The sequence below is a fragment of the Rutidosis leptorrhynchoides genome, chromosome 1 (genome assembly GCF_046630445.1).
Source record: "Rutidosis leptorrhynchoides isolate AG116_Rl617_1_P2 chromosome 1, CSIRO_AGI_Rlap_v1, whole genome shotgun sequence".
In the NCBI taxonomy this organism is placed as follows: Eukaryota; Viridiplantae; Streptophyta; class Magnoliopsida; order Asterales; family Asteraceae; genus Rutidosis; species Rutidosis leptorrhynchoides.
Window position 1 is genome coordinate 682,613,120 of NC_092333.1, and position 13,407 is coordinate 682,626,526.

A 13,407-nucleotide genomic window follows, 5' to 3' on the forward strand; every position below is an offset into this window, starting at 1 on the left:
ATAATGATTTCGAAAATATTGTTGAAGAGAATAATAATAATGATATTGATGAAAACAAAAACGAAAACAATGGAGTTAATTGCAATATTCGATGTAAAAGTCCGAATTGTTTAATCGTAATATTTAGGTCATTCGTATGTTGTAATTTGAATACATTGTTTCTCTACAAATTGTATTGTAATTATTTAAAAAAAGCTGGCGTAGAGATGAGTGATGGGAAAATAATCACAACGGATAATCTACAAAGCGGAAACAAACCCGTTTGACCAACACTTTTTCGACCCGTATGAAACCGTGAGGATGCTAACAAATAAGCTATACCAAATCCAACCCAAATCAGTCCTCAAATCAATAGCAAATCAACTAATAACGAATAATCAAGCACACACAATACACGCGAGACTTTTTACGTGAAAAACCCCTCAAAATCGAGAGTAAAAACCACGAGACTCGTAAGCCACTTAAATTCCACTATCATCAACAAGGAGAGCAATACAATAATCCTTCTCTAGATCAACTAGAGGTATACAACATCATCATACTCTTGAACAACAATAATCAACAAGTATATGAAGAAATTAAAGACAAAAAGAGTAATAACATCACCCAAAATTCTGCTACTGTTCGACCTGCTGTAACTTGAGCTACAGACCTCTTTAGACGAATTCAACGGTTGAAAACCTTGGCACTGATGTCAGGAAGACACAGCCCAAATTTGATGAAGATCCAACGGTTAGATCTCCGGGGATCGTCTCTTTTCTGTCCTGCTGTCACTGTAGACGGAAATGGAGTTTTTTTGACTCTTTTTCTTGATCTCTCAACTCTCTGTAATCTCTCACTCTTGAATACAGCTGCACAATTGATTCAAATAATGCCTAAGATACTTGACCAAGTCAACAAGCATCTTGGGCCTATTTTGTTGGGCTTGGGCTAAGCTTTCCTCATATTTGGAAACTTAAATAAAAAACCCAACAAATCTCCCCCTTTCCAATTATGAGGAAGGAATCGCCATCCCGGCGATCGAGCAACATACCATAAGCTTCTCACTTGCTAAAGCCTTTGTAAACATATCGGAACCATTATCAACGGTGTGAACTTTATCAAGTTCAAACGAACCATCTTCAAGATGTTCTCTAATCCAATGATACCGCACATCTATATGTTTTGTCCGCTTATGATACATAGAATTTCTAGCCAAATGAATCGCACTCTCATTATCACAAAGAACCACATATCGTGATTGCTTAAACCCAAGGTCTTGTAGAAACCTTTTCATCCACAATAGTTCTTTGCACGCTTCTGTTGCTGCCATATACTCAGCCTCGGTTGTAGACAATGCAATACACTTTTGTAACCTTGATTGCCATGAAACTGCTCCCCCTACGAAAATCATCAAATACCCAGAAGTGGATTTCATGTTATCTTTGTTTCCTGCCATATCTGAGTCTGTATAACCAACAAGCATCGGCTCTCCATTTCCAAATGTGATACCCAACTTTGAAGTACCTCGTAAGTATCTCATAATCCATTTAACTGCTTCCCAATGCTTCTTACCCGGATTTGACATAAACCGACTAACAACACCTACCGCATGAGCTATATCAGGCCTAGTACACACCATATCATACATCAAGCTACCAACCGCCGAAGCATATGGAACTTTATCCATCTCCTCAACATCCTCCTTTGAAGAAGGGCAATCTCTATCTGTTAGCTTAAAGTTGTTAGTAAGAGGAGAACTAACCACTTTAGCATTCTCCATGTTGAATCTACTAAGCACCTTTTCAATGTATTGCTCTTGTGATATATGTAACGTCTTAGCACCTCTATCTCTAAAAATCCGAATGCCAAGAATCTGTTTTGCTGGTCCTAAGTCTTTCATAGCAAAAGATTTTCTCAATTCTCGCTTTAACTGCGCAATTCTTTTCATATTTTTACCAACAATCAACATATCATCAACGTATAACAACAATATAATGAAATCATCATCACCAAACCTCTGAAAGAAAACACAATGATCTGAAGTTGTCTTTCGGTAGCCTTGCTTTCCTATAACCGACTCAAACTTCTTATACCACTGTCTCGGTGCTTGCTTCAACCCATATAGACTTTTCTGAAGTCTACAAACATAATTTTCTTTACCTTTAACCCGAAAACCTTCAGGTTGCATCATGTAGATTTCCTTATCCAAATCACCGTGAAGAAAAGCAGTCTTGACATCCATCTGTTCAACCTCAAGATCAAGACTAGCAGCTAATCCAAGAACCACTCGAATAGATCCCATCTTCACAACCGGTGAGAAAATCTCATCAAAATCAATACCCTTTTTCTGGCTGAATCCTTTAACGACTAACCTAGCTTTGTACCTTGGTTGTGAAGTAAGCTCATCCGTCTTCACTTTGAATACCCATTTGTTTCTCAAAGCTCTCTTGCCTTTAGGTAACTTCACCAGCTCATAAGTATTGTTCTCATGCAAGGAATTCATCTCATCTTGCATAGCTTCACCCCACTCTTTCTTATGCTCATCTTTCATTGCTTCTGAATAACATTCTGGCTCTCCCCCATCAGTAACTAATACATACTCATCAGCAGAATATCTAACAGAAGGATGACGGTCTCGGGTAGACCGCCTAAGTGGGACAAATGGGGGCATATCTGGTACTGGAATCTCTACCTGCTCCGGAGTATAATCATCATCAGTACCATGTTCATCATTATGAACATCATCTCCAACATGTTGTGGAGTAACTGGATCCAAATCAACAAGATCAGCACTAGTTTGAGGAACTGAATCTGCCTTCTCAACATCTTTTAACATCCGATCTTCTGTAAAAACAACATCTCGGCTTCGTACAAGTTTCATCTGAACTGGATCATATAACCTGTACCCAAAATCATCTTCACCATAGCCGAGGAATACACATGGCTTAGTCTTCATATCAAGCTTTGACCTCTCATCTTTGGGAACATGAACAAAAGCTTTACATCCAAAAACTCGTAAATGACGGTAAGAAACATCTTTGCCGCTCCAAACCCTGTTAGGAACATCAAAACGCAAAGGAACACAAGGGGTTAGATTAATAATATGAACTGCCGTATTTAAAGCCTCACCCCAAAAGGAATCGGACAACCCTGCATGTGAAAGCAAACATCTAACTCTCTCAACCAAAGTTCTGTTCATCCTCTCTGCTAAGCCATTCAACTGAGGTGTCTTTGGTGGAGTCTTTTGATGCCGAATACCATTCTCCTTACAGTAAGCATCAAATCTGCCAATGTATTCACCGCCATTATCAGTCCGAATACACTTGAGTTTCTTTCCCGTTTGCCTTTCAACTAGTGTATGAAATTCTTTAAACTTTTCAAATACTTGATCCTTTGACTTTAAGGTATAAACCCACACCTTCCTGGAATGATCATCGATGAATGTAACAAAGTAGGAACATCCACCAAGTGTCCTAGTCTTCATAGGCCCACAAACATCCGAATGAACTAGATCAAGTACGTTCTCCATTCGAAAAGGAGAATGACTCTTAAACGCAACTCTGGTCTGTTTCCCTGCCAAACAGTGAGAACACTTACTCAAATCAATACCACTAACACCCGACAACACATTCTTCTTGAACAAGATAGACATCCCCTTTTCACTCATGTGGCCAAGTCTTTTATGCCACAACTCAGTAGAATCAACATTGTCCACTGCGTTAACAGTGTTCTGGATGATCTTTGGACGCATAATGTATAATCTTGAGTCTTTCTTGCCTCTTCCCACTATCATAGAACCAAGAGTTAATTTCCAAATACCATTACCAAAACCGTTATAATAACCATCATCATCAAGAATGCCTGTTGAAATAACATTAAGTCTCATATCCGGAACATGTTTTACATTATGCAAAACTAACTCCATTCCCGTGTCAAATTTCAAACAAACATCTCCAATACCAACGATCTTTGATAACCCGGCATTACCCATCCTAGCAAATCCATAGTCACCTGGAGTGTAAGATGAGAAGTGATCTCTACAAATTGCAACATGACATGTAGCACCACTATCAATAATCCAACTCGTGTCATCATGAGTAAGATTGATCATATCATAATCAATACAAACAAAGAACTCATCTGTGATAGCGTTAACTTCAACCTTATCATCATCACCACCATCACTTTTCTTTTGTTTATTCTTGTCATATGCCTTTTTCTTCTCATTCTTCAACTTTGGACAATACCACTTTGTGTGCCCCTTTTCATGACAATTATAACACTCAACGTTAGCAAATTTGCCTTTGCGTGAGCTGCTACGATGATTGCCTCTTTTACCCTGACCTCTACTATGACTTCTCCCCCGCGTTTCTGTGACCAAGATATCTGACTGTGAAGAGGAACCTTGTGACTTTCTTCTCATCTCTTCATTCAATATACTACCCTTAGCCAATTCCATGGTGATAGTACCATTTGGTGCAGAGTTGGACAAAGATGTCCTAAAAGTCTCCCAAGAGTCTGGTAATGTACCAAGTAACCAGAGACCTTGAATCTCATCCTCAAACTTGATACCCATACCTGCAAGCTGATTTATAATACCCTGATATGCATTTAGGTGATCTGTAATAGGAGTCCCATCATGATACTTCAAAGCCATCATCTGCTTAATTAAGAACAACTTGTTATTCCCAGTCTTTCGTTCATATAACTGCTCAAGCTTTTTCCATAAGGCTTTAGCATCAGTCTCCCCAGTAATATGATTCACAACATTATCATCAACCCACTGCCGAATATACCCACATACTTGTCTATGCAAAATTTTCCATTGAGCATCAGATTTTTCCTCAGGTTTATCCTCAGTAAAAACAGGCAAATAATAATCTTTCACATAAAGAAGATCCTCCATCTTGCCTTTCCAAACATGATAATTTGAACCATTTAAACTAATCATTTTACTTGTATTAGCTTCCATATTTCACACAAGTCAATAAAAAAACCTTAAGCTCTAGATACCAATTTGATGGGAAAATAATCACAACGGATAATCTACAAAGCGGAAACAAACCCGTTTGACCAACACTTTCCCGACCCGTATGAAACCGTGAGGATGCTAACAAATAAGCTATACCAAATCCAACCCAAATCAGTCCTCAAATCAGTAGCAAATCAACTAATAACGAATAATCAAGCACACACAATACACGCGAGACTTTTTACGTGGAAAACCCCTCAAAATCGAGAGTAAAAACCACGGGACTCGTAAGCCACTTAAATTCCACTATCATCAACAAGGAGAGCAATACAATAATCCTTCTCTAGATCAACTAGAGGTATACAACATCATCATACTCTTGAACAACAATAATCAACAAGTATATGAAGAAATTAAAGACAAAAGAGTAATAACATCACCCAAAATTCTGCTACTGTTCGACCTGCTGTAACTTGAGCTACAGACCTCTTTAGACGAATTCAACGGTTGAAAACCTTGGCACTGATGTCAGGAAGACACAACCCAAATTTGATGAAGATCCAACGGTTAGATCTCCGGGGATCGTCTCTTTTCTGTCCTGCTGTCACTGTAGACGGAAATGGAGTTTTTTTGACTCTTTTTCTTGATCTCTCAACTCTCTGTAATCTCTCACTCTTGAATACAGCTGCACAATTGATTCAAATAATGCCTAAGATACTTGACCAAGTCAACAAGCATCTTGGGCCTATTTTGTTGGGCTTGGGCTAAGCTTTCCTCATATTTGGAAACTTAAATAAAAAACCCAACAATGAGGCGTAAGCTTGACTAAGTTTCAAAACTTTAAAAGTATTGTGTTTTGTTACTTCAATTTTTCAGAGGGACATATTTTAATCTTCTCGCACTTGTCATCTAAATTTTAAAGACGGCCGGCCCTGATATCGTTGATAATGCAAATAATACAAGTCTATGTAAGCTACATATGTGTCTTGTATGGACTCCTAATAATTTATAGAAGGTCAATCGTTAGACCGTTTCTTTGGTAGGTTTGTGAATGACAAAATGTAGCATGCCTATCGATGTAATACACTAATAATAATGATAATGATAAAATATAAAATATTACTGCTAATAATATATAGTGTCGTCTTGATTGTTTTTGTAGAAATATGGCCGCATAAGGTAAAGCTCGTATGAAAGTCGCATAAGGTAAAGCTCGTATGAAAGTTTTTTTGTTGGAAAGTCAACAAGCACCAATTTACCGGAGAAATTTATTACGGAGTAAAATTCACATTACAAATGCAGCCAACTATGAAAATCTGTTAAAGAATTATTATTGTATGTAACCAGCTATGACCATTGAAAATCCGAGTTGTTTGTATTCAAAATCTAAAAACAACTTTATTGTATGTATTTAAGACTTGTTTACAACAATTATGAAGTAAAAGGCAGGTTCAAAGTTTTTAAACTTTGTCAAAGGGTGTAAATTGACACAGATATTCAAAGCTTTGTATTTTTTTTTTGAAGTGATCCATACATACATTTTTTTTATCCATTCACACTTTTTGTTTAAATATGACTATACTACACATAAGTAAGAATAGTTAGAGGGTGGATTGTGTTAATTATTGTGATGGATAAATTAGTCACGTTTAAACTAAAAGTGTGAATGGATAAAAAAACGCGTGTGCGAAGATCACTCCTCATTTTCTTTGAAAACCTACCAAACTCAACCTGTTAAAGTTGGATGTATGTTAAATACATCCACCGAATACCCCACATGTGACAGGATCAAGCATCATCACACTATGTTAAAAGTTGTAAATCCTTGCTAATAGTGATACTTTAACATGTGTCCATTTTCACAAAGGCTTCCATATTGTGGATCTCAGCTTCAGCTTTTAAGGTAACGGGTTTGTGGCCTTCAATAAAAAAAAATGGAATTTGTAGTCCTTTCAGCCATTAACGTTTGGGCTTTTCAATCAACAAAATAGTAATTCGTATGAAGAAGATAAGATCAAACGGTAACATCTTACAAGATATGTAATACGGACAACAACAACAACAACAACAACAAAAAAACACAAATCCTAACATGCGAGGTATGTGGGATGTGAGATGTAGACAATCCTGCCTTTACCATAGAATAGAAGAGAAGTCGTTTCTCTAGCCACGAGTTGAGAAAGAATTCTCCAACCACATGAAGAGGAAGTCATCCCCCTTTCTACTCCAGGGTAGAGAGATTGCTTCGGTGAGGACCAATAGAAAAAAAATACTATATAAACAAAAATAAAGAATAATAAAAATAAAAATAAAATAACACACCATGAAAATGATGGAATCAAATTTTCATAGGTTTTAAAGCCATCATGCAAGTCAATCTAGGCTCTAAACGACCGTTAAGTCGCCAATGAATCGATGCTTACTGTTGCCTCAATTGATAGAGAAAAAAAAATGTGATACGAAGTATCACTTAAAAGTTAAATTTCTTCATATATCGAACATAAAAATAACTTTAAAACTAAATAAGGATCAAAAGTGTTTTGAAGTTAACATAGATAATAATAAACATGTATTAATATATTTTATAAAAGAACTTAATTTGTAAAGATCTCGGTCAACCATCACAAGATAATTTAATGATTTGGGTCATGATTTTATTCTTTGTAAGATGTCGCACCTTCAACCTCACTAGAAGCATACGGTGTGGTGCCAAAGAAAAAAGTTCGAAAGCAATATAATTCAGTTATGTTGTGTACATTAGAGTAAAAATATTATATAAACAAATTAATTTTTATAAATGTTTTTATTTGATATAACTTTTATTAATTATTATATACGAAGTAATAAAAAATTATATAAAGTTAAAGTTAAAACACTACGTATTAAATGGGACGAATGAAGTTTCTAAAAATAAAAATACGAAAAGGCCAAAAGATAAATTGAACCATATATACGTATATACACAGAAGCACGCGTTATTGTGGCCCACATATATATTCACACGCGGCACGACAAAGAATATCATATGACCATGTGCCTTTAACCGTCAACCCAAAAACCCATCAAAAGACGACAAAGATTATTTAAATGATATCTTAGAAAGATGGATGAAAATGATTTGACTTTGCACCTAATCAAATATTTTTTAGCTTTGTTTTTATTAATCATGAAAATTTTAATTAAACTCATTATTTTCTGAAAATGATCTGGATCTTGATGGACCTATCCATCCTAGTTCTTCTGTTTTCATTACTTTGCTTTGACAAAATTCATGCTACTGAATTAAGCACCATTTCGGGCTCACAGGTTTTAACCAACAATGACACGTTGGTCTCGCCCGCAGCGATTTTCGAGCTGGGATTTTTCCAGCCTGATAACACGGCGAGCAAATATCTGGGTATTTGGTACAAGAAGATTAGTGTTAAAACAGTTGTTTGGGTTGCAAATAGAGATCACCCAATCACAAATGCATCAGCAGTGCCACTTGTGTTGAATATTACTGATCTTGGAAACTTAGTACTGTTTAATAATAGCACCATCATTTGGTCATCCAACACAACTAGCACAGCATCAATAAGTTTAACTGTGAAGCTGCTAGATACTGGCAATCTAGTCATGGTGGGCCCACAAGAGAAGATGATCTGGCAGAGTTTTGATCATCCAACTGATACACTTTTACCTGGCATGAAATTAGGGAAAGATTACTTAAGAGATATCGAATGGCATCTAACGTCATGGAATAGTAATCAAGATCCATCTCCAAGTGGCCTCACGTGGGGCGCAGACATAATCGGTTATCCTGAAAACAAATTAAGACAAGGATCGGTTGTTAAATACCGGGGTGGGCCGTGGAGTAATCAACGGTTTACAGGTGCATCCCAGTTCAATCGGAGCTTGACGTTTGTGTACGAAGTGGTACTTACGAAAAGTGAGGTTTCGTTTAGTTATATTCTTGAGAATAGTAGTATGTTAACTAGGACTGCGTTGAATTCTTCGGGGCAGTTGGAGAGTTCGGTTTGGGTAGAAGAAGGTAAAAAGTGGCAACTTAGTTTATCGTTACCGAGAGATATATGTGATACGTATAACATATGTGGTGAGTATGGAAGTTGTAGTCTCGATACGGTTACACAGTCGTGTGCTTGTTTCGATGAGAAAAGATTTGTTCCGCGAGATGAAAAGCGTTGGGACACTGCTGATTTTTCGGGTGGTTGTGTTAGGCGAACACCGTTAGATTGCAAAAATGGGTCAGATGGGTTTATTAAGTACTCTAATGTGAAGCTTCCGGACGCAGAGGATACGTGGTTTAACATGAGTATGAGTCTGAACGAATGTGAAGAAGAATGCTTAAAGAATTGTTCATGTATGGCTTACGCGAATCCTGATACAAATGTAGGCAGTAGGGGTTGTGTGATTTGGTTAAGTGATCTTAAGGACATTCGAGTATATTCTGCAGCCGGTGTTGGCCAGGATATTTTTGTAAAAATGGCTTCCTCTGAAATAGGTAAAAGTGAAATTACTTTGTTCTATTTTTTTTTTATTAACGAGGAAACCCTCCTATGAACGAGCATATTGGCTTCTCAATAGAGGGTAAACCTCGGGTAATCAAGCCCCCCGAACGCGAGACCTGGTACCGGGTGAATTGTGCATTACGCGCACCCTCTGGTCACACTTTCTTTCTGAACAATATAGCATAGCCAGGAATTACTTTGTTCTGTTACATGTTTGAAAATTCATTAACATTATCGTTACACTGATATTGTGCAGTTGGTCAATCAAGTAACACAAAGAAAGGAGATGCAAAGGTTAAAATAATGTTAGTTGTAATCATTCCGGTGGTTCTGATCATATGCGGTTTATCTACGTGGTTGTGGTATGCAAGAAAAAAACGGAAACATGCTGAACAAATGGAGGGAGGTAAAAAATTGCTTGCATAAGTAAATTCTGGGAATTTTAACCTTTGTTGTGAATGGATACATATTTTGAAAATATTTTATGCTTGAAGTGTGTTATATTTCGAATGTATAGGTGTTTCAGAAAGCCAGCTACCGTTGTTTAGCTTCTCAACAATAGCTACTGCCACTGCCAATTTTTCAACTGACAATGTACTTGGAGAGGGTGGATTTGGACCTGTTTATAAGGTAATCGATTATACTATGATTTTTACCTGGCAAGTGGGTTGGGTCGGGTTTGGGTCTGATTTAAATGGGTCAGAATTTTTGAACGGGTCGGGTCAGAATTGGGTTGGGTTGGGTTGGGTCAAAGTTACTCACGTTGTGAAGAGTGATCATCAGGGTGTGCTAAAAGAAGGGCTAGAGATTGCAGTTAAGCGTCATTCCAAGACTTCAGGCCAAGGAATTGACGAGTTCAAGAATGAAGTCATCACCGTTTCAAAACTACAGCATCGAAATCTTGTGAAGCTTCTGGGCTGTTGCATTCAAGGAGATGAGAAATTGTTAGTCTATGAGTACATGCCGAATAAAAGCTTAGACTCGTTGATATTTGGTGAGAATCATATCTATGCAAACTTACTTATAATTCTAAGTTTAGAGATTATACATAAACTTATCTGAACACACAATTTGGGCAGATCAAAAACAAAGCATGGTACTTAATTGGTCAAAGCGATTCAATATTATCAAAGGAATTGCTCGTGGACTTCTTTACTTGCATCACGATTCAAGATTAAGAATCATTCATAGAGATCTTAAAGCCAGTAACATTCTACTAGATGAGGATATGAACCCTAAAATATCAGACTTTGGCATAGCTAGAAGTTTTGGAGGAAATGAGACAGAAGCAAACACACACCGAGTTGTTGGCACGTAGTAAGCAAGTATAACCAACTAGATGGTTATAATTAGTCTTTCATTTCATTAGTCTTTCTGTTATAACTTATACATAAATCTACTATGTGCAGTGGTTACATGGCGCCAGAGTATGCACTAGATGGTCTTTTCTCAATAAAATCAGACGTATTTAGCTATGGCGTTTTAGTTCTGGAGATAGTGAGTGGGAAGAAAAACAGAGGATTTATCCATCCAGAGCATGACAATAATCTGATCGGTCATGTAAGTTCGCTAGTCAAAAACTGTTATTACCACCAAATTAGCATATACTACATCTAATTATAAAATCATTCATTAATCTGTTTCTACATTATGATCAGGCATGGAGTGTATACAATGAAGGAAGGTCAATGGAATTGATTGATGAAAATTTAGCTAAATCCTGCGATAAGTCTGAAGTTATAAGATCAATTGAGGTCGGGTTGTTATGTGTTCAACAAAATGCAGGAGACAGACCAAACATGTCATCTGTAGTTCGAATGTTGGACGATGAAGGTACACTACCGATACCTAAACAACCAGCGTTTTACATGCAAGGGGAGTTACTTGTAGCAGATTTCACTTCAAGCACTTATAATGCAGGTTCAGTTAGCGATTTAACTATTACAGAAGTAGATTCTCGATAATAACATATGTAAATTACTAAATCATCTATTCATGAATCATGAATATTCATTATGTTAAAATGGTTGTAATTATTTAGTACAGTCAGTTACAATTACAATTGATTAAGTTCATGTTCAAGAGCTTCTTCTAATAAAAAATAAGACTGTTCCACCAAATCAGGACTTAATCTAAACATAAGAACACAAAATTCCATTTGATTAAGCGCGCCATCTCCATCATAATCGCCTTCTTTTAACATACTCATCAAATCATCATCACTCAAATCTTGTAAACCCAAAACAGAAGAGTTCTTTTTGAGGCTGTTAAAAGTAATAACACCCTTATCAACATCCATTAACAAACGAAACCCATTGCATAATTCATCGATCAAACCTTCACCACCTAACTTATCCGCCATAACTGGCAGCAAATCTTGGAAACCAGATTGGTTAACAACATTTGATGCCATTGATTGTTGCCTTGTTTTATAGGGTATGTTTGGCCAAACTAACTGGTAGCTTTTAGCTGGTAGCTGTTAGTTTTTTAGATATATTTTTTCATTTGGCATAGGAGCTGAATCCGTTAAATAAAGAGTAAAATGACAAAAAGTTATAAACTAAAAGCTAAACACTACTTCAAGTAGCTTTTATCTTTTTCTCTATGTCTAAAAGCTTTAAGCTTCTTTAACCAAACGGATCTTTTTATAAAAATATGAACTTTTTCATAAAAGCTAAAAGCTCTTAAAAGTTCTTAAAAAGCTTCTTTCGCGCCAAACATGACCATAAACTGATTCAAAGAATGGCAAGTGAGTGGAAGTACTAATTTAAACATAGTGGGTGCTTGAATATAATGATGTTAGAAATTGAATCTGGATGGACTCATGGACATGTGTTATAAATTGGCGGGCTTTGTCAAGGATACTACATGCAAAGAAAATTGCATGGAAAAGGAATGCTAGGAAATCATATGCATGTGAGTCATGTAAGAGGTCTAAGTAAAAGCAAGAAGGGAAAGAGAAAATTGGGTAGTTGGCCCCTGTGGTTTACATGAAATATGGTATTTGGTCCCTGAACTTCATTTTCGATTTTCGATGTTATTGGTCCCTGTGGTTTATATGACGGGCATGGGTAGTCCTTGTGGTTGTTTTTTTTATGGATGTAGGTAGTGTTTACAAAATGGGTGTGGTTGGTCCCTGTTAGGGAACACCCACCTGACGTTTGTAAACCACAAGGACCAATAACATCGAAAATGAAGTTCAGGGACCAAACACCTCATTTCATGTAAACCACAGGGATCAACCGCCCAATTTCCTCAAGGAAAATCTTGGCGATCAAAGGCTCGGTCTCAACATTCGGATTCTGAAAGCAGTGTTAAGCTCAAGAATTTTGGAGATTAAGTGAATCTGAAATGGCCATAGAATATGGTCCACTTAAGTTCCTTTCGTTTATTATTGTTATAATGATAATGAAGATTTTGTGCATAGGTTTAGAATTGAGGGCAAAATTGGTTGGGTTAGGAAATACGTAGTAGTTGCTTTTCAAGAAAAAATAGTGATAGTGATGTTGATGATCTCCAAACTTCTCAAAATTTGATAGTAAGTAGTCCTTAAAACTACAATTTCTGAGAGTATATTACATTTTCATTACTGATGTAATTTATGTTGAACCAAGCCATGGATGCTCTTGAAATGTAGCAGGATTGGAGTAATGGATTCTAAAATCAAGCATCAAGATTCAATTTGGTATGGAATCTTACAGTGCTATTTGAAAATTGATATTTGCAGGTGTAGTCTATACGTTTTCACATTATTATTAGGAGGTCAAGTTCGTAAATTTCCAAATTTTTTAAATAGTAGTGACATATATTTTTTTTTACAATAAACTACTTTGAAGTTTAGAGAAACTCCATTGCACGTGGCTGTTAAAAAGTGGCTGTAATGAAGCTACAAGGCTGTTATGTTTGAACTCATCTTGTGTTTTTTAGGTTTTACCAATCAGAAGT

The 13,407-nt window shown here is 36.6% G+C and overlaps 2 protein-coding genes across 3 annotated transcripts; one reads left to right on the forward strand and one right to left on the reverse strand.

The window, feature by feature from the left end:
• The first annotated feature begins 8,058 nt into the window (after window positions 1–8,058).
• LOC139886020 (G-type lectin S-receptor-like serine/threonine-protein kinase At4g27290) lies at window positions 8,059–11,541 on the forward strand. Of its 2 annotated transcripts, none has more exons than XR_011772233.1 (7): window positions 8,059–9,455; window positions 9,719–9,868; window positions 9,980–10,092; window positions 10,246–10,456; window positions 10,542–10,772; window positions 10,872–11,022; window positions 11,121–11,258. XR_011772233.1 is itself a non-coding variant. In XM_071869762.1 (7 exons), the coding sequence occupies exons 1-7, from the start codon at window positions 8,156–8,158 to the stop codon at window positions 11,424–11,426; spliced, it is 2,469 nt and encodes an 822-aa protein (XP_071725863.1). In that variant the 5' UTR covers window positions 8,059–8,155; the 3' UTR covers window positions 11,427–11,541. The 2 variants fall into 2 exon arrangements, 1 of the variants encoding a protein (XP_071725863.1); XM_071869762.1 differs by having other exon boundaries at window positions 10,542–10,779; window positions 11,121–11,541.
• LOC139886021 (calcium-binding protein KRP1-like) lies at window positions 11,519–11,875 on the reverse strand. Its single transcript, XM_071869763.1, has one exon. It carries the CDS (start codon window positions 11,873–11,875, stop codon window positions 11,519–11,521), a length of 357 nt encoding a protein of 118 aa, XP_071725864.1.
• Between the last annotated feature and the right edge of the window lie 1,532 nt (window positions 11,876–13,407).